This window comes from Balearica regulorum, chromosome 6, assembly GCF_011004875.1.
Source record: "Balearica regulorum gibbericeps isolate bBalReg1 chromosome 6, bBalReg1.pri, whole genome shotgun sequence".
In the NCBI taxonomy this organism is placed as follows: Eukaryota; Metazoa; Chordata; class Aves; order Gruiformes; family Gruidae; genus Balearica; species Balearica regulorum.
In genome coordinates, this window is record NC_046189.1 from 2,108,080 (window position 1) to 2,133,702 (window position 25,623).

Genomic DNA, 25,623 nt, shown 5'->3' on the forward strand with positions numbered 1-25,623 from the left:
CATCAGGAGAGGAGCGATAACCCCAGCAGAAACCATCCCTTTACGTACATCATTCAGAAATAATTCAGAAAAAGCCACAGCGGACCATCACCATCACCTCACGCATCTTTCTGCATTCTCACCGGGCGGTTCCTGTGCCGGAGGACGGGTTTTCACACCACGTTACGTTGTGAAGCTCCCAACGTCGCCCACCGCCCCAGCGCTGACCAGTTTCGCAGAGGAAAGGCAACAAGGACACGCTGAGTTAAGAGACCTTCTCACCAGCGGAAACCTGCCAGCAATGGGAAACGAGGGAAACGAGAGGCAGGCAATGGGACGCACAGCCGTCCGTGGGGGTTACGGAAGCCAACGCATCGTTATTGGACCAGCAGATCCACGTGTAGTCTAATCCGGGACCGATACTCCCATTTTTCTTCTCGGCTCACGCCCATCTCAAACCACGTGTACGTACACCAAGCGAGCAACGCTCTAGGAAAGCATCGGTAGGAAACGGAGGGCTGAGAAGCAGCAGCAGCGAGTAAACCAGCGCCTCAACTGCAGCATCCTCCCCATGACAACTTCGTCCCAAATGCAGCATGTGAAAGCCCAAACCCCACGATGGCCACGGGTCTGGGCACCCAACCGAGCAGAGCAGGCGCAGCCTGGGCTGGAAGAGCACGCCAGCGCTACGTCCGTCACCCTGCTTTGGAGGCCAACGCCCTCCTGAAGGTAGGGCTGAACAATGAAATGGGTTAGGTGGGAGAGCATCTGCTCGGGAAGCAAGGGGCTGCTGAGATCCGGAGACAACAGGAGGAGAGCCAACAGCTGCCTCCTGGTGCATCAGCCCTGGGAAGAACTTGTTTGCTCGGTCCCTTTGACAACGCGAAGGGATGTTCGGTACCTTCCTCAGCTCGTGAGTTCCACAAAAAGGTTACTTTCTTATTTCCCCCCCCCCCCCCCCCCCACACACTCTCTTCATCTTCTCCTAGGCTGGACCTTGGTTTTGCTTTGGAAACCAAGTGACGTTATACCGAGAAGGAAATTCGCAGCCTCCTCCCGTGAGCCAGACGGCCGGGTATCAGCAGGGTCTGGTACCCAGCTCCGTGCTCATCAGCCGCCCGCGGTGCATCCTCCTGCGGCCACGGAAGGAGGGACCGAGCCTTTCAGGAGAGGACACAAAACACCCACCCAGGCGTGGATGGAGCAACGGGCGCCGAGCAGAGTCCAAGCACGTCCTCGTGTACAACGCGTCCTCCCCGCCAGCCAGGAGACGCAGCGGTCCTGGCTCAGCAGCCCCGGACGTGCCTCCCCGTGCCGGACCGCAAGGCGTGTTACCAGGGATGAAATCAAACCATCCCCTTTTCCGCACCCGCGGCAAACTGAAGCCGCAGCCAAATATCCGAACATTTCGCTTTCACGGCTTGAAATCCGACCTCTGCTCATACCAGGAGCACCACAACCGCCTCGGCTAAATACAAGAACGGCTTCTCCGTTCAGAAAACAACCGGGGGCGGGGGGGGGGAAATCAAATCAAATCTGTGCCGAAACAAATCCTGCAACCAAATCTTTTTCCCCACTTCACAAAGTTTCTTACCTAACGCTTGAGCATAAGCAGCAGCTCAGGAGGTCGGCTCATTTCCAGCGACTTTGCTCGGGAAAGAGCAGGATGGAAAGACACGGGGAAGGAGGATGGGACCGAGATGAGACCCGGAGGAACTCTGGTTCTAGGCGTGGAAACGCGCTGCGAGAAACACGCCGCTCGCGTGGCGGAAAACCCACTCAATTAATCGCACGCGCCCAAGCTGCTTTGGGATGAAAAGACAACAGTAGGTGACATCTACTCGGGAGCACTGAAAAGTAACAGCTTTAATCGTAATATTTATTTTTTTTCCAAAATTCTTTTTTAAAAAAAAAAAAAAAAAGGAACATTAAACGGTAAGTACAACAACGAGTTACTGCACGAAGGGTGATAACGCAAAGCCCAGATGGAGCTTTCGGAAAACTTGACATTTAGCGGGCGGAAGGCATCCGAAGGACACGCGCCCAGTCCCGGCACCTGAGCAGGGACTGGATTTCGGACCGAGGACAGGGACAAATTAACGCAGCCCTCACCCCGGGGGCCCCCGAAACGTGCCGCCCACACTCCGGCGGGTCTCAGGGAGGGCGCAGGCTGCCGATGAGCTGAGCGCGGCATTTAATTTAGGCTGCCGCTGAAATGTTACGCTGGGCGTACGGAGTACCTGAGGTAGATAGAAAAAACAAGGTGGGGGGGATAAAAAAAAAAAAAAATTTAAAAAAAAAAAATAAAACCCGCCAAGCTGAAATTACTCAGGGACATCCCTGAAACACAGGAGGCTGAAACTCCTGCCCTCGCTGCGGGGCGTCCCCAGCGCGGCCGTTCTGCAGAGCTCCGGCCCTTGCCAGAATGGCAAAAGCCAAGATTTGGGTAAAACCCCAGGAAAAAGCCATCCCTGTGCCGCACGCGCGCTCCCGCGGGAGGCGTTCCTCATCGCAGCGGAGATTTTTTTTTTTTTTTTTTTTTTGCTCGCGCACGGAGAAACGTGCTCTTCGGGAAAGAGAGTGGGGACGCGTAGCGGGCTCGGCTGCTGGCGGACCCCTCTCTGTGCTACGTTGAGTTGCATAGGAAACTCCTTAAAGCCCCTGAGGAGAAATTAAGGTGCTATTTTTACTTCTTGTGGGGGTCCAATGACCGTTTCTGGGGACGTGATTTTGGGAAGAGGAAAGGACCGTTCCCTCCTGAGGCCACCGTGCCGGCACGATCTGCCGGATGCCTTTCCCATTGGTTTTTTTTTTTGTTTTTTTTTTTGGATTAACCTGAAAGAAAAATCATCCTGTAACAACTAACCTTTCTGTGGTAGCAGCGTTTCACTATAAAGAGACTTTGCACTTAAAATAACCTTTCTGTGCAAAAATATTTCCCTCCCATGTAAAATATCTGAAAGCCGGGGAGCGGAAGAAGGAGGGGAGCTCATTCAAAAGACTCGGCTATAAAACAAACGGGGCAAAATACGGGCACTTGGTGCTGCAAATCTTTAGCTCGATGGCACCAGGTTTATAAGCAAAGACTATTTACAAGTTCAACCGGACTTCAGGAGCCTTGAAGAGCCCCGCTCGAAGCCCTCCGAGACCAACGGCGATGAGCGTTACGTCGTGTAGCACATCTGGAGCATCTCCGGTGAGCTCCAATTTCAAATTAAGAGAAATATTTTCTCTTTTCCTTCTTTATTTTTTTTTCCTTTTTTTTTCCTTTTTTTTTCTTTTTTTTAAGGTGTGTCTAAAGTGATATACGGATGGCAACAATTCCCTCCCTTTTTCTGGCTTCTTCCCCAGAGCAGGAGCATCTGGAGAGGAGCAGCCCGAGCCCCGTTCGCTGCCACGGCAGGGTGAGCCGCTCTCACCATCCTCCCGGTTTATCTCCCCGGGAAATCTCTGCTTGAAGCCCAAACCTCCTCCAGCTTCTTCCAGAAACGTCCTGCAGCACCCAGGCGGGATGAAGCGCGAAGGGCGGCAGCCGCTTCTCCTGGTTCTAAAAAACGGTACCCGTGCATCTGAAAAAAGGCAGCGAGCATCTCCCTGTCCGCAAATGAGAAGACGCACGTTTGCAGAGACGTGGAAATAAAATAATAATCAACCGAACGGGGTCAAAGGGCCAAGGGGGGAAAAAAAAAAAATAAAAATAAAAATCAGCTCCTTTTTGGTGTAAGATGCTTGTTGGGCTGAGGACGTCCCGAGTTCATATGGTGCTTTACAGTCTGGGAGTTTGCCAAAGCCTGGCCGTGGCGGTGGGGGAGGGCATTTACTGTGCTTCCTCTTCAAATACTTATTTACATGACTCACGGTCGTCTCAAAAATGATAATTTAAAAGCGGTTCCTACAACGTAAAAACCAGCCACAGCTTGTCCCCAAAGTGGTTACAACCTTTACTGCTTGTTACAAAAATTAGACGTTTATTTGTAAATGCCTAAAAAAAATGTGATCTCTTTTGTGATCCCTCCCCGCCCCCTTGCCCCCTTTAAAGGTTTTTTTAGTAAGAAATAGTTTAACTGGTATCAATGCCGTATGAAAAGCCATCCCCCCTCTGGATGCCTTCCCATCTCCTGCTGATTTCTAGTCCCGGTGGAGAACTTCCAAACTTTGGCCTCTTAAAACCCAGGGAGAACGACTTCCACTTCTTTTAGAGTCAACTGCTTTAAAAAAAGGGGAAAAAAAGCAGAGAGAGAAGAAAAACAAAAAAAAAAAAAACCAACCAAAAAACCAGTGAACAAGATGTGGACAAAAACCAGGAGTTAGATGGCAAAATCCTCGTGGTCTTGTGGGCTGAAGGCAGCTGCCCGCAGCATGTCCAAGGAGTTGACGAGGATGAGGGTGCCGGTGAGATGCTTCCAGCGTTTGGTGATGGGGTTCTTCATCTTGTCCAGCCCGGTGTGCAGCTCCTGGATGACGTCGCGGTAGCTGTCGCCCATCTGGCTGCTCCAGGTGAGAAGGAAATCGTATGCCGGCTTCCACATGGCCTGATGGGGCAGAGGGGAGAGGACATCAGAGCTGAGCTGGATGGCCAGCGAGCAAGCCATGCCATCCCCAACACGCTCCCATTCCAGAACAAGCGCGTTCCTGGAGAAAAACACCCCCAAATTTCCCCAGCACACCCAAATCCCTTTTAACCCCCAAAGGTGCTCCAGAAGAACGTGCTCTGGAGGTATCTGCAACCCTACGGGACCCATGGAGACCCATCTGCTCTCACCTCGCTGTCCACCGCCCCTGTCTTATCCCGGTGCGGGGCCTCGTAAGCATCCATCTGCTGCTTGGAGACCTTGGCGAGCTTCTCGGCGAGCTCCCTCCAGCGCTGGGCCACCTCCACGGCCGTGGTCAGCAGCACGAAGTCCTGGATGAGCCGGACGACCAGCCCCTGGCAGTCCATTTTCAGCAGGGCCTGAAGGACGGTGGTAAGAACCGAACAAGAGAGTCAAGGCAGGCAGCAGACGGCAGGCGACCCAAGGGACCGTGCAGGGAAGCCCCTCAAGAAGCCACCCCAAAAATCCTCCCACCCCCTTTCTAGTGACAGCCGGTGAAATTAGGCCACCAGGCTGGACAGCAGAGTAATCTCATTAATTGCACTAAGCGCCCTACCCCTGTTCAACGAGGCTTGCGGCCAACGCCGCCTCATTTTCCAGGCAACCCCTCAAGATGTTCAGGCGCCACCATAAGCAGGTTAAAGCATCCCATGGGCCGAGAAGAACAGATGCCTTTAATCAAGGGACATAATCCAGCGTGGTTCGTGCAGCTTGCCTTCCCCGAGCCCGGAGGAGCACCGTCCTTCAGCACGGACGGGTGGGTACGGGCCAACCAGAATATTTTCGGGCCAAGACCTGGCCACCAGCCTCAGGAGGAGACGGGGTGGGGAGGAGACCCAGGCAAAGGGCCAGTTGGTGGGACTGGGGGACCACTGCTTGGCTTGGGATGTTCTTGCTCCTTCCCATTCCGGATCAAACCCCACCTCCTCCTGTGTCATTTCTTGACCGAAAAGGTGAGATTTCCTGCAAATGAGGAACCGCAGCAGTCACAGTTTTCTAACCAGCGATAACTTAGCCAGGAAAAAAAAAGGAAAAAAGGAAAAAAGGAAAGAAGAAAAAAGGAAAAAAGGAAAAAAGGAAAAAAGGAAAAAAGGAAAAAGGAAAAAGGATAAAAGGAAAAAGAAAAAAGAAAAAAGAAAAAAGAAAAAAAAAAAGAAAAAAGAAAGAAAAAAGAAAGAAAAAAGAAAGAAAAAAGAAAGAAAAAAGAAAGAAAAAAGAAAGAAAAAAGAAAGAAAAAAGAAAGAAAAAAGGGAAAAAAAAAAAAAGAGCAGGGTACGATTTCCAGCAGGATGGTGGTAAAAACCAAAGAGGAGCCAAGGCAGGCAGCGGACGGCAGGCGACCCAGGGGACCGTGGGTCCCATCTTCAGGTACCAAATCACACTGACATCTGCTCCGAGCGCAAAGCAAGTCACAAGAGGGGAAAAAACCAGGAGGCAGCCCAGGAAAGGAAGGGTTTAATCATCAGAGGCCAGGATCCGACCGACAGCACCAACACCCCGCTCAGCAGGGCTCCCCCATCCTCTGCCAGAGCCCGGGGACCCCAGCAGCCTCAGCAGCGACCCCAGTCCCACCACGAATCCCACCTCGAACCTCCAGTTCGGACAGGTGGTTCATAACACAAAACCGACGTCCCCCGGTTAAAACGCGGAAAGCCCAGGTTTGCTGAGTACCCTCTGGTTTTCCTACGGCCGGATCCAGAGTCGTGGCACCAGCGGACTCACAGGCTGGTGGCTCCAGGATGGGTGAACGCCAAGGGGTCAGTGTTTCAACAAGGGGGTCCCACCTCGATACGGGCAAACCGCGGCTCAGGGACGAAAGGGACAGCTTCCCGAGAGAGATGCTGAACACCAGCGAGCACCCGAGGAACCGCGCCGGCACACGCGTCCCCCCCCGCATCGGGAACATCACGGGGCTGGTTACGACAGAGATCGTGGACGTCGTGGTCCAGAATCAACCCGCTTTCTGCCGCCGCGGGTCGTGACGCCTTCTCCTGGGATGGAGGAGAGGGTCTGGGCAAACCCCAGCTGGTTTGGCCCTGGAGCAGCAGGGGGGGGGGGGTCCCTGTTTCTTCCCCACCTTTGGCCAAACTGAAAGGAGTAAAAACCTCTCTCCCTTGCCCCAGGAGCAGAAAACAGCCCCGAGTTCACGGGTGCCCACCAAGCGCCGTGCAAGATCCACGTGGAAGCTGTTAGGGAAACGGACTTTTTAAATTAATACTTTTTTTTTTTTTTAAATAGCATTGAAATTGGAAGGCACCCCAGGGGGGCCCAGGTGTTATCACACATTAGTCACCCCCCAAAATGTCTGTAGGGTGTTCGGCAGGGGAAGCAGAGATGGGGTTACCACAATATTTAGTGTCCCGTTAACCACGGCGGGGACGTGCGCCAGGGCGGGGATGCGACCCGAGCGCAGCGGGCAGGACGGGCAGGACGGGTAGGACGGGCAGGGGATGTGCCTGGGGTGGCAGCTCCCACCTGGGACCTCCTCAAACACGGGGAGAAAGGCCCTGTGTCCCCAAGGGGTGAGAGGATGCTCCCATCTCCATCGTCCTCTCCGGGACACAGGTCAGGTTTTTATCCCAAATGAGCCGGCTGTGTACAAGCGCTCCCCAAAATAACACTTGCTTTAGGCATTAAACATCTCTTTCGCTCGCTTCTTTTGGCTGTTAGCACCCCCAAAATCACCAGTCACACGCACTCAAGATACTGTGCTACACGCTCACCATCTTAAATACGTTTTTGTTTTTTTTTTTTTTTTAAAAAACCTAACACAGGCAGGCACAGGCTCTGTGGGACAGTTTCCCTGAACACGGTGCCCGGCTGGGTTTTGGGGTGCTTACGGCATCACTTCTGAAACGACACCAAGTGCCATCAGCCACGCTCCGCGGTGGCTTGGAGAAGGTACCATCAACGCAACGCAGGCGGCTTTATTCTTATTATTTTCTTGCAAGGGCAAAATTGCGCGGGAGCGAGAACGCAGGGTCTGCAACTGGGGAATGGGAAGGCAGCAAAGATTTATTTTTTGGAGCTGGCAGGAGAAGTGGGTTGTCTCGTACTGCCTTGCGGAGCAACGAGCCTGCCGAAAGGCATCGGCGGCATTTCTGCAGCTTTCCGTTAGCTGATAGGGGCGCAGGGCAAAAACTTACACGGGTTGTGCACAACAAGACCTCGCTGGAAGCTTGCACGCGACTCCTGTGCTGCAAACGACTCAGCAGACGTCCTACAGAAAACGTCCCCACCAACTCCAGCACGGCTGAGCGTGGTCCCTCAGGGGAGCAACGCCCAGGATCTGTACGTGCGGTGGGGATTTGCTCCCATGAAGAGAAAAGAAGGGCAGGAGTTGGGTTTTCTCCCCAGACCCAAATTCAGCTCAGGGACAGATTGCTTTGGGATGGAGGAGCAAGAGGGGCTCAACGTGAGCAACCTTGGGCTGGGCAGGCTCCAGGACATCAAGGGCTGCTTGAGCCCACCAGCAGCTCTTGGGGGTCTGCAGGGACAAGCAGTATCTTTTGGTAGAAGAAAGGCAGCGTGCAGATACCTGCGGTCAGAACGAACGATAGAAAACGATGGGCGGGGGGGAAAAACCAACCACTCCAACATCATTTTCTGCATGATCTTTAGAAGCGGCCTGGAGAAGCAAAAGCTCATTGTTTCCCCAGCTCTCTGCGGACGTGCCCAGCGGCATTCCCACAAGACCCGTGTTTTTCCCCAACAGCAGCGTCTGTTGGAAAGGACGATAAAACGCGAGGCTCTGTAAAAACCCCGTCCCGAAAACCCAGAGAGAGAAACACCCGTGTCTCATCACAGGTCTAACCCCGGGTCCCACGGACCACGTAGTGCACGGCTAGGTACCGGCGGCCCAGCTGCAACGAGGTCTTCTTGCATCTGTGCCCAGGTTTGGCTTTTTTTAGCAGGAGCATCTGCGTGCTGCCTTTTTTCGACGGGCAGGGAGGAGGGAGGGGAGAGGTAGGTTTCTGCTGCTGGTGTGGTGACTAACTTCTGAGCAACATTCCTCCAGTTACCTTCACACACCGCTGCTAGTGCTAGGTTAGGGGGAAAAAAAAAAATAATTAAGTGCAGATTAATTATTAACTAGTCGCCACGACTAGGCTTTTCCACGCTCGGTTGCTGGTGCATGGCTCTGCCGCTGCGATTTTGTGTGCTCAAGCACCGAAGGCAGATAAGCCTGCGTACTACCTTGTCCTTCGCAGTCCCTTTGAGATGACACAACCAACTTTTAAGATGAAACGGCCAGATGAGAACTTAATCCAACTGGTTCTTCTTGCCAGCAGATGTCAGAAAGCGAGTCCATTTGTTACAAATAAAATCAGATTTAAACACAATAAAATACATTACTGCTCTGTTGTCATCCCCTGAAATGTCTATTTTTTTTAATTATTATTATTTTTTTTAAGCCAGGCTCAATCTAATTTCTCTGTGAGCTAAGGAGGATTTGGCAGCACCGAGAAGCATCATCCACCAAGAAGGGAGCTCGTCCTTTATCGACAGGCTCAGACTCACAAAGAATCGGAAACAGAGCCAACGCTCGGGGTGAGCCTCCATTCAAACAAGGAAAATAAAACCTGCTCTGGGACTCTGCACTCCGGGCATCCCTTGGGGAAGGGGATGTTTTCCTGCAGCTCACAGCCCTCCCCTTGAGTTAGCTGCTCCCCGAGCATCCGAGAGCACCTTATCTTTCCTTTCGTCTCCCCACTGAGGTCTGGCATGGATTTTCCATGACCTACAGACTGTCTGGGACCCCTGGGGACAAAGGGAATAGATAAAAGAAACGCTTACAGGTTTGCAAAGCGGCAAGGCGAATGCCACGCAGTCTTTGGGAGCATCCTGCCAGAGGAGCACGGATTTCATCCCATCACTCGCCGAGGCTAATGATTAACGGAGCAAACCCTCCCTTGAGGGAACCACAGGGCCACCACGGTGGGTATTTTCCCTTCCTGGATGGCCCCAGAAAGGAGAAAGAGAACTGAGGTATGACGGGCAGAAGAACCCCTCGACAAAAGCAGCGTTGGTGGCACGACGGACGCCGTGACCTGCGTCTTACTGAAGCCAAAACATCGCCCCACGGGCCACAACGCGGTACCCAGGCACCGGGAACTCGCTGGGAAATAACTTCCATGAGTAACGATGAGCTCCGGACTCTTCACGACGCCTTACCCCTCACGCTCAATCCCCAAATTTCCCCCTTTCCTATTAAAGGGAGCTTGGGAAATTAAATCCTTCCTCCAGCTCCGGACCTCTTTACCCAGGCTGCCTACTCGTAACTTCATTTCGCTTTCTGCTGCCTGCTCCCACCATCGCCGAGCGAAGCTCTCGCTATTCCTTAATTCAATTGGCATTTCAAACCCCAAGACTGGCCATAACTCGGTTATCGTGCTTCTGCGGGAGAGACTGTTAAGAGGCGAGAGCTGCAAACCTCTTCCAGATATTTCATCCTGGATTTTCTTTGGCTCGCTTCCTACGCAACGCTAGAAATTATCATGAAGATGATTTCTCGTAAGAGACTTCCTAACGATATCCCAGAAATACTGGAAGGCTGCGCTTCCCCAAGCGCCTTTTAGGACAGAAGCAAGCCACGCATTTCCATTTGCCAACGCGATCCACAGCTGGACGTAGACATCCCAGCTCAGAGGAGCCCTCGGTTTAGCTGCCACTCCAGGAGATGGGGCAGACAGAACCCGACATTATTATAGGGGAATCTGAAGTGGTTTCATGAAGGCAAAGGTCTAGCATCGCTCTTCGCAGCAGCCGTACAACCCCTCTCCGGCATGCTTTGACACACCTCGTGATGCAAAAGGAGGTGACCCGAGAGGCAGCTCACCGCCCCACTCCCTATAGGAAAAGCTTTTGTGTTTCTTGCCCCTTTTTCCAGTTTTCCACCGGTACTGCCTTCCACGATGCACGCTTTGACGCTGGGGTTGAGGAGACCAGCAGCTCTCGGGTAACTCCTTGAACCGTGCATCATCGAAGGCTGAAACGCAAATACCCAGCAGCAGGGACCAGTCGAGTCCTAAGAACACACTGGACTAAAACCACCTTGATCTTGAGGGGGTTCAGATTAGCCACCTTCCAAAGCAAACCTGTTGGCTGCCCTCACACAACACGTACCTACGGTATTTCACCCAGCACGTCCCCCGTTTATGGCCATTATCCCATTAAACCAGGAGCCCACCAACACGTACAGCCGCAGGGCTGAACTTCCACATGGCTGTGCCGAGCAGCCTGCAGAAGATCTTGAAGATGGACTTCATTTTCTACAGGCTGAATTAGGAAACGTCCACCTCCCGTTCACCGCAATCGCGCCGCACAGCAAGGAATTAAGCCCCCCTCGTCAGACCTCAGACTCACCGTCATCAGCTCCTTCTGGAAAGATTTCCTCTCCTTGTTCTCGGTGTTGTTGCAATCTTCCTTCAGCTTCTCCAAGACGGAGGCCACTCGCTCCGGCTCGCTGTCCAACTCCGCTCGGCAGAAAAACGTGAGCGGCAAGTTCAAGTACCCCAGTGCATCGGCGAAGGACCGCCAGCTGCTGAGGTTCTCCATGAGCAGAGTCCTCACGGAGGCGTAGATGTAGGTCAGAAACTTGCAGGGCCTCAGGATCTGCTCGAGCAACAGGCTGGTGGTGAGATCCGGCCCAGAGAAGTAGCTGGACTTGACCTTCCCAACCACCAGCACGTTTTTGGTGTGCACAAGGCCTATTTTTCCCTGGTAGTAGCCAATATACCACTCCTTGGTCCACAGCTGCCCTTTTAACCTGATCTTCTCCTCACTGAGGAGGGCGATGACATCTCCTTTCTTGTACTCCAACAAATAGTGGTTCTTGCTTTGCCTCACCACCGTCTTCAGCAGCTTGCCGTACTTCAAGCTCAATACCGGCCGGTCTTGAAAAACTGGATATTTGGCGGTGGCAGCCAGAGGTGAAAGGATGATCTTTCCAACCTCGTTCTTCTTGAGGAACCGCCTCTGCCCCGTCGGTTTGATGGCACTTTTCGGAGGCGGCTGCGGCGTCTGAACACAGAATTGGGTCAAAATAGCATCCTTGTCATCCTTGACCTGTATCCTTAGCGTGAAGTCCGAGAGCTCGTTGGGATCGTGGGACGCAATGGGGAAGATAAGGCGGCTGACCTTGCCCAGCTTCATCTGGAAGCCCCGCACAATTTTGGCTTGCTCGCTAGCTTTCACCTCGTAGTTGGTCATGTTGGAGAACATACAGAGCTTGAGGTCCTGAGGCCGGGACAGAGCAAACTGATGCTTACCCCAGAGCTGGAGGGCGACGGGAGCCGGGCTGTGGGACTGTCTTGTGACCTCGTTCACCAGGAGAGTCTTGGGCGCGCATTCGTGCCCGAACATGGCCACGACTGTTTTAAAGGAAGGGTGAATGTGTTTTGGGCCGTAGACGCCAACCGTGATCTTCTTGCTGATGTAATCCCAAACGGTGTAAGGGTAGAGGATGTTCTGCCCCTGGGCTACGGCCGCGATGTACATGCAAGGCTCCAGGTTCTCCAGCTGCACCTGGATCGTGTCCCCATACGAATAGCTCAGCTGCATCGGTGTGTACGGCCCCTCTTTCATGTCGCTCCGCAGGCACTGCAGTCCTACCAAACTCTTGCTCATGATGTCATTCTTGACCTCTGCTGACACTTTCATCTCCAGAATGATGAAGGTTTTCACCTCCATATTGCTGAGTTTGATCTGCAGGACCGGGCTGATGGTGCTGCACTTGTCACTGTTCAGCTCCAGCGGTGGATCCAGCATCGCTTTCATGGAGATCTGCTGAGTTTCCCCAGGGCACACGTGTCCCTCTGGCACACGGATGCTGATGTTGGTGTCTGGAAGCTGAACGGCTCCACCAGAGCTATCCAGCTTGCAGACAATGTTGGTCTCCACCGGTTGCGTCTGACCCCAGCCAGGATTTTGACCAAGCAAATCCAAGTCATGGCAAGACCGAGCCAGCTTCCTGTGGTTCAGCCATGCCGTCCTAAAATCTTCCCGGCTCTGGAACTGCTCAGGGGTTGGAGACTTCAAACCGCTGAAGAAACCCGACGACGCCGGAGCGTCTGACTTGGCCTGAAGAACGGACAGTTCAGACAAACTGTAGGAGCGTTTACTTCTGAAGAAGGGATTGTCCCTTTTCACAGGCTGTTCCAGGTCCAGCCTGTTTGTGGATGGAAACTCATCAAAAATGTTACCCAAGCTGCTGTTAGCGGCCGAACTGGAAACAGCTGAAGTAGGAGCCCCCGTGTCGAAGAGCAGCAAGTCAACAGCGACGCTGGAGTTGGACTCTTTGTCCGAGCTGGGCAACGTTTGCAAATTCCCGTTCAGAAACGGGTTTGTCTGGACTCCGTTCAAGAAGGGGTTGTTATTGTAGGTTTTCGCAGAGTTTCTTTTCACGTCTGCCCATTCTCCGAGCAGGTCTAACTCCTTGACCCCCTCATCAGGGCTCTCCAGTAGATTGTCTATCATCCCGCTGTCCGTTAAGGAAGAGTTGCGGTAGTTTACAGGCTGGACATAGGAGGAAGGGATGTAACCCATTTCCGTGGTGTTGTGAGCGTACCACCACTCACCTCCCGACGTGTCTAAGACATAAAGGTGGTCCCCCTTGGAGAACTTCAAGGTGGTGAAATTAGTCGGACAGTAATCTTTGATTGCTATGACTTCCTTCGCATTTCCAAAAGACATGGGATTGTCAACCAGCAAGGCACTAGGAGAAGGCACTGCAAAGCCAAGAAGAAAACAGCACTGTAAGCAATCCACAAGAGGGTCATGTCATAGAATCATAGAATGGTTTGGGTTGGAAGGGACCTCAAAAGATCATCTAGTTCCAACACCCCTGCTGCAGGCAGGGACACCCTCCACTAGACCACGTTGCCCAAACCCCCATCCAACCCGGCCTTGAACACTTCCAGGGATGGGGCCTCCACAACCTCTCTGGGCAACCTGTTCCAGGGCTTCACCACTCTAACAGTAAAGAATTTCTAACATCTGATCTAAATCGACCCTCCTTCAGCTTAAACCCATCACCCCTTGTCCTGTCACTACACTCCCTGATAACCAGTCCCTCTCCATCTTTCCTGTAGGCCCCTTCAGGTACTGGTAAGCTGCAATTAGATCTCCCCGGAGCCACCTTTTCTCCAGGCTGAACAATCCCAACTCTCTCAGCCTGTCCTCATAGCAGAGGTGCTCCAGCCCTCTGATCAGCTTCGTGGCCTCCTCTGGACTCTCTCCAACAGCTCCATGTCTCTCCTGTACTGGGGCCCCCAGAGCTGGACGCAGTACTCCAGGTGGGGTCTCAGCAGAGCGGAGTAGAGGGGCAGGATCACCTCCCTCGACCTGCTGGTCACACCGCTTTTGATGCAGCCCAGGACACGGTTGGCTTTCTGGGCTGCCAGCGCACACTGCCGGCTCATGTTGAGCTTCTCCTCAACCAATGCCCCCAAGTGCTTCTCCTCGGGGCTGCTTTCAATCCCTTCCTCGCCCAGCCTATAGTCGTGCTTGGGATTGCCCCGACCCACGTGCAGGACCTTGCACTTGGCCTTGTTGAACTTCATGCGGTTCGGTTTGCACGGGCCCACCTCTCCAGCCTGTCCAGGTCCCTCTGGATGGCATCCCTTCCCTCCAACTTGCAATCATTTATTTCAGGTCAGCAATCCCCGCTACTTTAAGAGGTGAAATGAGGTAGTTTTACCACCTCTCGAACCTGCAGGTATTTTTTTTTTTTCCCTCCTAAAATTTTAAAACAAAACTTCTTCCTCCGCTACTTTTGATACATTCAGGTTCCTCTCCCCCAAAAGGGTTCACGATCTCAACGCCGCCGGAAAGACCAGGGCGGGAGCCAAGACAGGGGAAGCAGCAACAACAAGATGTGCTGGAGGGAGTTTTGAGGGAGTGGGAGTCACTTCTTATTGGCTCTTCTTTTCACCCGGCGTGCCGGGATCTAAGCTCCTACGGCCACGTGCCGGAACGGCAGACACCCCCTTAAACATTCACAATTAAAATAACAGAAGTTAATTTAGGGGAGTTCCCAATGGTCGCTACGTGGGAAGAGCCGTTACCCTGCCAGCTCACTCGGTGGCATCTCAAGGTCTTCGGCCACCAGCTCTTTCGCACTCTCCACGCAAACAGTTGTCTGCGCCTCCTCTTCAAGGAGATTATGTGGTAACCCAAGGTAATGGAAACCCCAGATAACTTTGAGCACAGGCTAAAAGTGCTCTCGCTCCGCCGTAACCCCTCTCCTGCACGTGTGAAACCCGTTTCAGCGTAAGAAACAACTAAGGGCGCATCCTACTCCTGCTTTTTCACGTCACACCACCCGAAAACACCAGCATCTTACTCCTTTTTTTTTTTTTTCATTATTTCAAAGCTCCTCAACAAAAGTTAGCTCCATTTCTGAAGAAGATCGCGTTGTTTGAACCCTCAGAAAGCAGCACGGCATCGCCCTCCCGCAGCGCCGCCGCGGTCCTCGCAGCATGTCCGACGTCCCTTTCAGCGGTGCCAGTTGAAAATCGTTTTGCCAGGGGATCCCGATGACGACCAAGCCTACAGATATGCTGTCACCCCCATTATTGAGTTTGCTCTCAACTTTTAGGACCTGTTTCTGTAAAAAGCGCCAGAAACAAGCCGCGGGTGATGTTACGTCAGCGTTCAAAAGCGCGTTATCTCGCTAGACGGACCTAAGAAAACGAGGAGAGCTGGATTTTCAGCAAAAGCAAGAGAACTGGGGCAGCACCTGCTTCGAGGGGCTCAAGAGCTCTCTGCAGGGGGGAAAAAGGGGGATTTAAGAAACACGGGAAGCCCCTAAAATCCCAGAGCTCTCTGCAGTCACCAGCCGCAGGCTGGCAGCAGCTCTCGGACATGGAAACTACGAAGCAAGGGAAGACACAGGGCGAGCAAAGAAAAATCTTTAAATATACGCTAGGGATCAAATATTAAGAAGAGAAGAGTTCGTACACATCCGAAACAGCTCGGCGTTAAGCCGTTTGCTCCGCCAGCAGGTAGGCAAAGTCGCGAGGACATTTATTCAGCGTGAAACTATATATAAACTCCGCGTTGAAAATATTTTACCGCCCTGGTAGGAAGGCAGGGTTCACTCGGCTGCATGCAGGATGGGGCGTTTTTGGGCTCCCCATCCCTTCGGATCAGACGGACAAGCGGCTGTCCCTGTGTGTGTGCGTCCCCAAAGCCGTGCACGCAGCCGGCGCGGCAGCAGGGTTAACGGGGACGCGCTAAAACCAGCGAACCCCTCGGAGAATACGAGCGATTCCCATTTCTGCATTAAAACCAATCTAGTTTGCGGCAAGAGCGTTTGATGTTCGGGTCTTTTCTTGCTACGCCTGCAAAAGCAATGGCTTTTGTGCGAGTTTATTTTTAAAGGCCCTCGGCACATGCCAGCTTCCACCTGGAATTATTTCTTGGGATCCGTTTCTGCTGGGGGAACAGTAATTCCCCTCTCGCCCGCACGTGGCTTTTATGCTGGGTAAGGTAAATACAGCTGAAAAAAAAAGTGATAAAAGGAAGAAAAAAAAAGATCATTCGAGCAAGCTGCAAGCTCCCAGCTCCAGGGGAGGGGAAAACAAACCCTTGCAACCGCCTCGTTGCTGTCACCTCTCTCGGCTGCTGGATCTCTCGGGGCCAGGTCCGTGCCCGTGGATGCGCTCGTCAGCGCCTGCTGCTTTTCCTCATCACCTGCCGCCTGCTAATTATTAACCACCCCCCTCCCAGACCCGAGGGGGCGAAGGGACGCACCCGAATTGAGAGGAGGGCATCATCCCCACCCCGTCCCTCCGCACCTTTGACGTCGCAGAGGCTGGTCTCAGAGAAGCCCTCGCCGAGATCAATGAGCGTCCCCTCTGACTTGCAGCGCGGCAGGCCGCCCGAGTTGGCCGCCCGGATCCTCTGCGCCGCCATCTCCGGCCCGCCGACCCCGCTGGTCCCGGGGAGGGGGGACACTAGGCAGCCATGGCCTCTCCGCGAGCAAAGTCGGCTACGAGGACCCCGGCGTCACCTTGGGAGAGAAACAAACCCCAGAAGGTTAGCAAAGGCTCCACGTCCCACCGTCCCGACGACGCTCTCCCCTGCGGCACCGACACGGGAGAACATCCTCGTGTTCTCCTTAAAGCATCACGAAAGACAACGCGGGTGCTCCCTGTAAGCATGGCATTGCCTACGAATCGCCACGGGCTTTGGCAGCGGAGGACAGCCTGGTCTTGCACGACACTACTGCTGGCCGCCATCCCGTACGAAGCATCCCTCTTGCCTTTAGGAGTTATTTGGGGATACGTTGCTCCCAGGCTCATAAACCGGTCCTCCTCCCCATTTCGTAAGAGCTTTGAGGGCGTTTGCATGTTGCCCTAACACGCACCCGTCAAGCACCCATCAAGCACTCCGACACTGCGGGAGCCCCGGGCAGTGGTTAGCGAGTGCGGAGGGCGCACGGGACCGGGCTTTTTACGAGTTCAACCAGGTCATGGCTGCCTTCCACCGCAGCACCGGGATCTCTTCCCGCCTGCTGCCTGCATCCCTCCCCTCGGCCAGCCGGGCAGAGAAACGTCCCTTCTTGCACCAACCCTTCACCCGAGCTGCTGCACGGAGCCAGTACAGGGATGATAATGGGGCGAGGGGGGGAGAGACACGTTTCCAAACGGATAAAGAAAAATAAAGGATTGTTTGCTCCTTTTTTTCCCCAGAAACGCTTGCAAAAACATTCCCGGAAACCCTGTGGAAGAGCAGCTGCATCAGCGCCCCAGAGCCGAGAGAAAAATTAACCCGTTTCCCGGTACCCGGCACTTCGGCCGCCAGCGTGGCGGCTGACACAAGCGCGGGTGAGACCTCCGCTGGTGTCACCCCCCGTCCTCTGGAGCCTGAAGCACGTGGGCGAGCAGGCAAGCCCAGCGCCTCTCCGCAAACCGAAGGCAAGGCAGAGCCTGAGCCAGGCTTTGCTCCTCCAGGTTTGCACCAAGGAGTAGGTATGGAGTCCCACGTACCTGGCATCATGCCGGTAAATCCTGCCACCGTCCATCCCTACATCCTGTTTTTTCCCTTCTCCCTGTGTACCCTTTCTCCTCTTCCCATGCAATTTATTTCCCCCCCCCGCCCCCCTCGAAAAATCATCTCAAACAGAAAAATAACGCCCACACCCAAATTCCTTGAGCTGAAGGAAACGTGAAGACAAGCGTCGACGGCTTTGGCCGCAGCCGGCGGTTATTAAACCGGCGCGTCTCTCCCCGCCGGCACAGCGAGGAGGAGCAGCAAACCCTGAAGGATTCGGTGGCTTTTTCCAGAATGCAACGAGAAGAAATTTGCAGGGGAGAGCCTGAGCAGGAGATACTCCAGCCTGCTCCAAACGCTTCCCAAGCCATCCCCAGGGCCAGAATGCCAGGAATGCGGTTTGCTGGAAGGGATGCACCAGGCTCCGGCCAGAAAAGGGAAGGGAGAACTTGTGCAAACACTTTTTCCGTGCTCTCCTTAGCTGGCACGGTTCACCACCCATCCGGCTCGCTCCTTTGCAAAGCACCACCGGGACGGGCAGGGTGCTGTTCCGCATTAATGCCAGGCACTGCTTGGGGTCACAGACCCTGCAGACGCCAGCTAGGCTCTTGTAAGGGTTTTTTAAGATTTTTTTATTTATTTTTTTTCCCCCCCCTCCGCACCTACACGGGCAAGAAAATCCAGCCCGAGATGCACAGCACCGTGGTTGCAGAAATAGCTCGAGCAGCAAGGTTTTCACCAATTTTAGCGACACTTGTACAGAATCCTGTTAAAAACCCAAAAAACGCTTTGACGGCCCGGAGGTCACCCCTGCTTGGTGAGCACTGCCCAAAGCAAGAAACCAGGAACACCTAGGTGACCGCCCTACCTGGGTAAGCCACGAATATATTTTTATACGCCTGCCTGGCAGTCCAGCACCAAATAATTTTTTTTTTTTTTTAATATCAATAATATAGTACATTATACGTACTGACATCTCTCACAGACATCTCACCACGCGCCTCGCAGTGCCCGGCATTTGTAGGGACGCTCCCCCGTCCTGTATTTATGTAACTATATAGGAAGCTTTACGCTAAAGATCTGTGACAGATGTGGTCGCGTAGAGAAACAGCTGGAAAAAATCCCCCCCTCCCACACACGCATGCACCCCGCCGCCCCAAAAGGCAGCAAGAACGCCCAGCGAAGTGAGTGATTATGAAAAGGTATTTCCTCTCCCGAAAGCAGCGCCCGGGCTGCATCTCAGTCCTTTCCGGATGGAGCGATGCTCTCATACACCCCCGAAAGGATGGGGGTACATCGTCCCCCTCCACGGCCGGACTCGGAGCTGAGCGTCCCAAGGGACGGACCCGAGATGTTTCGGAGTGCAGAGGCAGGACAGATGACCAGGAAAGCTTCAAATTCGGGCTACGTGAGAATAAAAAGGGGACAGGCAGGAACAGGGTGGGGGGTGGGAACAAGGGTGGACAGGGCAAGATTTGTTTAGAAATCTTCTACTTCTGTAGCCACGGCTGAGACAATGGTCCAACTCCTCTGAAAGCGTTTTAAAAATAGACCAGGATTAAATATAGACGAGGGAAAAACCCAGCCCCATCTGTTTACCCAAAGCCATAAACAGCATCCAAAATGAACGGGGAGGGGAAGGAAACTGGTGAGCAACCAGAGCTCGCCCCGCGCGAGCGAGGAAGGCTCGGCTCGCCGTGCAACCAGCTCAAAGGCACCCGTACTCGCTTTTCACACCTTTTTGGGGGGGTTTTTTGTTGTTTTTTTTTTTGTTTGTTTGCCTCCCACGAGGGAAAGGCAATGCTGCAGGGTATAATCCCTTCGACGGGGACTCACAGGGCAGGGCCACCAGCCATGGAGCGGCAGCAGGTTTGGGGAGGGTCTAGGGCTGGTGACGGTGTAGCACCTATTAAAAAAATAAAAACAACAAAAAACACAAAAAACACAAAAAACCAACCCCCAAAGGTCTTTTTCCCCGCAGCGTTTGAATGCACGGCGTTCAGCTGATTGCTAGCGGCAGCATTTCCCCGCGCGCAGCACAGAAAAGGTTAAAAATAACTTCTGCAATCTCTCTGGCACGGATTAGCCCGGAAACCCAACCGCAGGCTTTCCCCTCCCAGCCCCGCAGACCCGGGGGGGACACCACCACACCCCCCCCCCAAACCCCCCCCGGCAGTACGGCGGGGTCGGCAGCGGAGCCCCGTCCTCCGCAACGCTCCCAGCTCCATCCATCACACCAAGCTGGTCCTGATGGGATTCCGGTACGGACCCAGCTCTGCCCGGCCGCTGAGCTATAAATCAAAGTGGTAGCGCAGGCATCCGGCCGTGCCGAACAAAGCAATCCCAGGAAAAAATACTCACTGGCAGCGTAAGCCCTGCGGCTGCGAGCAAAGAAATGCACTAAAACACGTGGGAATACCTCAAAGTGCAAACCCCGAGGATGGGAAGGAGGATCTGCTGCTGGCCAAGGGGAGGTCTTCTCCAGCAAGCGCTGACGGCAGCCCAGCGTAGGCGGGAGAGGACCCCTCCAAAAGCCTCAGTGATGGAAAACCCCCGACTGCCAAGAATTTGGGCTGATAAGGCTCGGGAGGGCCGGCAGGGTTGGGCAGTACCAAGCGCCATCGTGGTTGGAGATGGAGCCAAGTCCCTCCGCACGCAGCCAAAGGAAGGGCAGTACGTGCGGTGCCAGCAAAGGGAGGTGGAGAGGAAGGACTCGACGGTCTCCTGCCCGCCCCGGAGCTCAGCCAAGCCAGGGAGCTACAGGGTCCATCCCACCACAGCACGCACGTGTCCACGGGAAGCATCAGGAACAGGAGCCACCGCGACGCAAGACGCGTCAACCTTGCGACAACCACCATAACGGCACGTCCGTTGTCCTCGGGTAACGGATAAAAAGCTCGTCAAGCCCTATGCCCGTGGTGTAAGTTCAGGGGAACTCTTCCGCCTACCTTTGGCCACAAACCGAAAGGTGGGAAGAGAAGAGCGAGCTTCTAACCAATCACTTGTCATCCTCTTCCCACGCCAAAGCCAAGACCAACTCCAGGCACTCGTTGCTAATGGCTTTTAATTCGCCTTTTCCTTCTCCAAAGTCAAGCTCCCCAGGCTCTCCGACAAACATAGAAATGTTTTTGGAGGTTTCTTTTAAAAACAGTCAGCTTTGCTTAAAGACAAGTGAATTTAACTCTTTGTAGCTAGGAATTCATTTCCCAGAGCCACAGCGCTGCTCACAGAGCACGTTCACCCCACACAACGCCATTTACTGAAAACGTTGCTTTTATCAGTCACAAAACCTGAAGTAACTCAAGACCACGGAAGCGGTCACAGAAGGGACTCCTCTGGAAACCCAGGGGACACGCGCAGGGGACACCCCGGCCCTGAAGGAGCTGATGACTGCCTGCTCAGGGAGTCCAGCAGACACACTGGGAGCACTAGCACGAACCAGATTCTGTCGTTGCAATGCGCTACGGCCTCCAAAAGAGGCCATTTTTGGCCTCCTTTTCGGCTAAAACTGCCAAAATTTAGCAGTCCAATTTAGGAACTTGGGTTTGCCCTTCAAGAGCTTCCTCATGACTATGCTATGACACAACCTTAGCCATTGGGCTTCAACTGCTCAACACACTTCCACCCAGCAGAAAATGATCTGACCATCTAGAGATTTGCCTGCTTCTTCCATGCTTGCATTAACAGATCTTCCAGTACACATGAAAAACACATCATCTTCTAAATCGGTAACATCAGCATGGACCCAACCAGGCCTTCTGCAGCCTCCTACAAGACTGGGATGGCTTTGAAACTGCTGGTGGCCTCTTGCTGCCCATGGCAGCGAGGCGGAAAGATGGACGCTCTTGCAGCTCATCTCTGAAGTTAGTTTGTGGCTGACTCCCCCGCTTCCACGAGCGGCCACGTAGGGTATCCATCACTTGCTGGATGCAATCGTGAGGGCAGCATGGCCCAAGGTCCTCTCAGGGCACATGCAGCACTGGGAAAGACCACCTTGACCTGTGCAACCCCATGACTTACCCCCCACCAAGTGACTGCCTAGCATCTGCCCCATCCACACCACTGCAGGACACCGTGGAGATGCCCTGCAGCACAGGGAGATGTCTTCTGGCCAGGGGACACCTCCAAGGATCTCCAAACATCTGGCAGCGGTTGAGTGCCCGCAGAGAACGATGGGTTTTGGTTAGGAGGGAGAATGGGATGGTTCCTCTACCCTCTCCTTTGTCCTGGAGACAGAGCATCTCGCTCCCCGTGATCCTGACCACTTCAGTAAGGCGGTTTGAGCCTTGCTGGTGAAGATGGGTGGGAAGAGCTGGCTGCTCTTGGGTTTTCTTTTCCCCTCCAGCAGTCTGGGCCAAGCATTTTGCACATTCGCTGCCAGCAATGCTGCACACCCTAGCGATTCCCAGCCTTGTGGCCTTTCTCTTATCTCCTCCTCCTACTTTACCACTTGCGTTTGCAAAGCCAACGCTTTAATCTTCAAAAAAAACCCCAACAAACCAACCCAACCAAACATAAACCGCCCCTTAAGACAACACAAAACACAAGCTCTTTGTACCAGAAAGAGCACGTCGGCGTGAACTCACGTACATCCCGAAACGAGCCTTGGAGCTCTCGATGCACCAGAACAGAAGACGTGTCATTTTAAGTCCCTCTTCTAGCAAACGAGGAGGAGCTTACGGAAATATCGGGACCTCCCAACCCTCCTGCAGCATCTTCGTCTCCTTTGACCCGATCCCCACCGTGCGCGGCAAGCAGCGGGGATGCTCGCGCCCAGCGTCCCCGCTCGAGCATCACACCGGCAGCAGCGCCGGCTGGAAATCACACGGGAAAAGTCCTGCCTGAAGCTCAAGGCTGGCTTTGCTCCTGCCCGCTGCCAGGCGAGGGCAAACCAAACACGGCAGGTTTGATGGGGCAGAGGTAGAAGGAAGCAAAAAAAGGGGTGGGGGGTGGGGGGAAGTAATTATGGCTAAACACGTGTGGCCAGTGTCTGCAGGCACCCGGTGTCCCTGATGGGGATGTCACCCTCCGTGAGCGAAGCAGGACGGACAGGAAAGTTTCCTTTTATAGCAACGACTTTGGAGCACGAGTCCCGTTGGATATCCATCTCCAGCGCTGACTTTCAAGTGACTCAAATACAAATTAGGCGTCTTTCACCAGGGAGGGAGAAGAGAGCTTTCTCTGCAGGACCTCCTGCCGCTGCCAAGCACAGGCTCCAGCCCAGCACCCACCCCCTGATTTTGGTCACCCGTGTCCCGTGCACTCATCCACCACGTCAGGAGAAAGCACTGCAGAAGCCAGTGAGACTGGGTCAGGTATGGCCCGAGAGCCACCCGTGGTAAGGAAAGCCGGATGCCTTGGCGTCAAGCAGAGAGCAGCACCGACCGCCAAGGCAGAGGAAGGTCACGGAGATGCTGGTGCCACCCTTGAGCACCCACAGCAACTTCAAAGCCCCTCCTAAAATGGCTGAAAACGGTGCCAGTGTGGCAAAGGTTGAAAAAGCCTGCGAGCGTAGGAAGGTGCTGGCGGGGCCGTACTAGCAGGAAATCTCATGAGGTTTACAGGGCCATAAAGAGGGTGTTCCTGGGCTGCCAGTCCACGTCCTACCACGCCACAGCAATGCTTCCCAGCAATAATCCCACGACACGCACGTGAGTCCCGATAATACAGCAGGGAAGTAAATAAAGTTGTATTTGCTGCCATGGTTTCAAGGCTAGCACGGGCTGCGAGACCAGTCACATCTCCGGGGCGAAGGACGTCTCCAGTGGCACAGTCCGCGGTGCAGTCGGTGTGCCGAAACGCCGGCACAGAGAGCGGGGTACCTCCTGGTATGCCCTACAGACTTCTCTGTTCCACAAAACTAATTTAAAAAAAAAAAAAAGCGTCTACCCAAACATCTCATGGTGAAGGAATGTGACCGGAGAGCACCCCAACAGAGACGCTCTGCCCATTTTGCAACATCAGCTGGACCTCTTGTCCAAGGGAGGACTTGTTCAGTCTTCCCTTAAACCCACGTACACTTTTTGCCTCCGTGATGTCCTTCGGGAAGAAACTCCATGGGTCTCCTCCGTCAGGAACAGGCTCTCACCAGCTCCGTCCGATGGCCACTAGCCCTCCTATCAGAAGAGGCAGAGTTCAGTCCCGATCCGCCCCCTCCCTAGTGTCTGCTCAATGTTCTTCCAAGAGGAAAAAAACACTTTTTAATTCAGGTAGGGCAGTCCCAAAGGTGGTTTTGGATTTTTTATTTTTTTTTTTAACAGGGAGCTGTGAATGGACTCTCCTCTGCCAGGGCAAGGAGTCTGTTCCAGCCAAGTCCTCACGGGGACCAACTAAAGCATGAAAACCCAGGATCACATCCAGCACTGAGCTACCAGGGGTTAAATGCAAAAGCTGCAAACTCAAGTTTAAAACCCTTGGAGAGACCAGGAGCCCAGGAGATCACCTTCTTCCTCCAAGCCCTTGCAGCCCCTCCAAAGTCCTTCAGGAGCCCATGAGCTCACCCAACAGGCAAAGCAAGACTCCTCCAGAGGGATGCTTAGGGCCGAAAGCAAGGACCAAGCGCCTTTCAAACCAGGGGAACTCAGATTTGAGCCGGATCAAGCAACAGCACAAGCTGACACAGGCAATCGGTGGCAGAGGAGAACCAAACCCCGGATTTCCAGAGCCACAATCCAGCCACTGGCCAGAGGGAGACACTTCTGAAGAAGAACCAGCCTTGTCTGACAACAGACATGCCACCCATGGCTCATAGTCATCATCCTCTGCCTTGGAAGAGGAAGAAAATCTCTCCTTTCCGTTTTTAAGCCCCACAGACTGATCGGTGGGTAACTCTAAGGGCACATCTGCATTCTGGCACAGACGTCTGCAGGAGCTGGGCCGGAGCAGGGATGGCGGGCAAAGCTCCGCGGCGGCTGCCAGCACCCGCTCTGCCGGCTGCTGGAGGAACGGTATGGACAGCGTGCCGTGGGCCCATGTAGGACCATCGCCAGGAGAAACCACCCACGCTACTCCCTGTGTGATGCTGTGGTGGAGGAGACGCCTCCTCATGGTGCCCCAGGAGATTTTGGGGAAACATCCACAGAGAGCAGACTAAGGGCAACCACGGAAAATAATAAAGGAGGAGAAATGGTTTCCTGTCTCCACGGGTGCTGCAAGAACCATCTCATTAACACCTGGTGCACCTTGCGGGGGGGGGCAACCCAAACCCCTCCTCCCCATCTCAAGACATCAAATTAACCAGGGCAACCAAAACTTCAAGCACGGTAAATGGCTTTCATTGAGAAAGTCTTGGAGCAGCTCAGTATCAAGCTACTCCCAGGGTCACAGTCACGGCAGTGTCTCCTTACTTACGATAATTTGGATGCTAATTGGGACTTCAAGAGCTGTCAAAAGCTGAAGCAACCGAGTCCCTGAAAAGCTGTGCTTCCCCCAAGTGGAGATGATGACAGAGCTTTAACTGCATCAACACTTCAGAGCCCTGCGTCCATCACCCTTCACTAATTTCGTCTTTGTCTGATGGAAAGAAGTAGCTGCTCTCAGCTGTATTGCTGGTGCAATGCGCAGAGCCACGTGCTCTCCTTCTTCCCAGCTGCAACGTTGGGAAACCAGTCCCACCAGCGTGACCAGAGAAGGGCAGGCACAGCAAAGTCACCCAAGCTGCTGGACGGGGAGGCTGGCACTTCAACTGATGCAGTGACACACGGAGAGGTCAACAAAAAATTCTACCAGAGACATGAGCTAGCTCCAACTTGCCCGTAGACCAACACGTATCCAACTCCATGCAGCTCTCCCTGTCCAAGTACTCCACCAAGATGTATCTTCCCCACATTGACCACTTCCTTGTGCAAAGAACCTCAAAGGCTGGGGGAAAAAAAAAAAAAAATCAGTCCTGCTTGGTCCTCTGGACTTACCTGACCCGCCCGTCATTTAAAAAGAGGGTGCTGCATTCAAGATGCAGATGCCGCGGGCAAGACGGGCAGGCAGTGGCCACCCATGGGCCACCCAAAAAGTGACTTTGTAAGCAGGTAGCCAGGACACAGCCGCAGCCCCCAGG

At 53.7% G+C, this 25,623-nt stretch overlaps 1 protein-coding gene across 4 annotated transcripts in view; it reads right to left on the bottom strand.

The window, feature by feature from the left end:
• Positions 1-1,827: 1,827 nt before the first annotated feature.
• Positions 1,828-25,623, bottom strand: part of SH3BP4 (SH3 domain binding protein 4) — a 36,851-nt gene continuing 13,055 nt past the window's right edge. For all 4 annotated transcript variants that reach the window (XM_075755891.1, XM_075755893.1, XM_075755892.1 and 1 more), the window contains exons 2-5: positions 16,373-16,587; positions 10,938-13,300; positions 4,742-4,930; positions 1,828-4,511 (exon numbers count right to left, since the gene is read on the bottom strand). In XM_075755891.1, the coding sequence (XP_075612006.1) occupies positions 4,287-4,511; positions 4,742-4,930; positions 10,938-13,300; positions 16,373-16,490 (2,895 nt within the window). In that variant the 5' untranslated portion in view covers positions 16,491-16,587 and the 3' untranslated portion in view covers positions 1,828-4,286. The remainder of the gene's footprint in view (positions 4,512-4,741; positions 4,931-10,937; positions 13,301-16,372; positions 16,588-25,623) is intronic.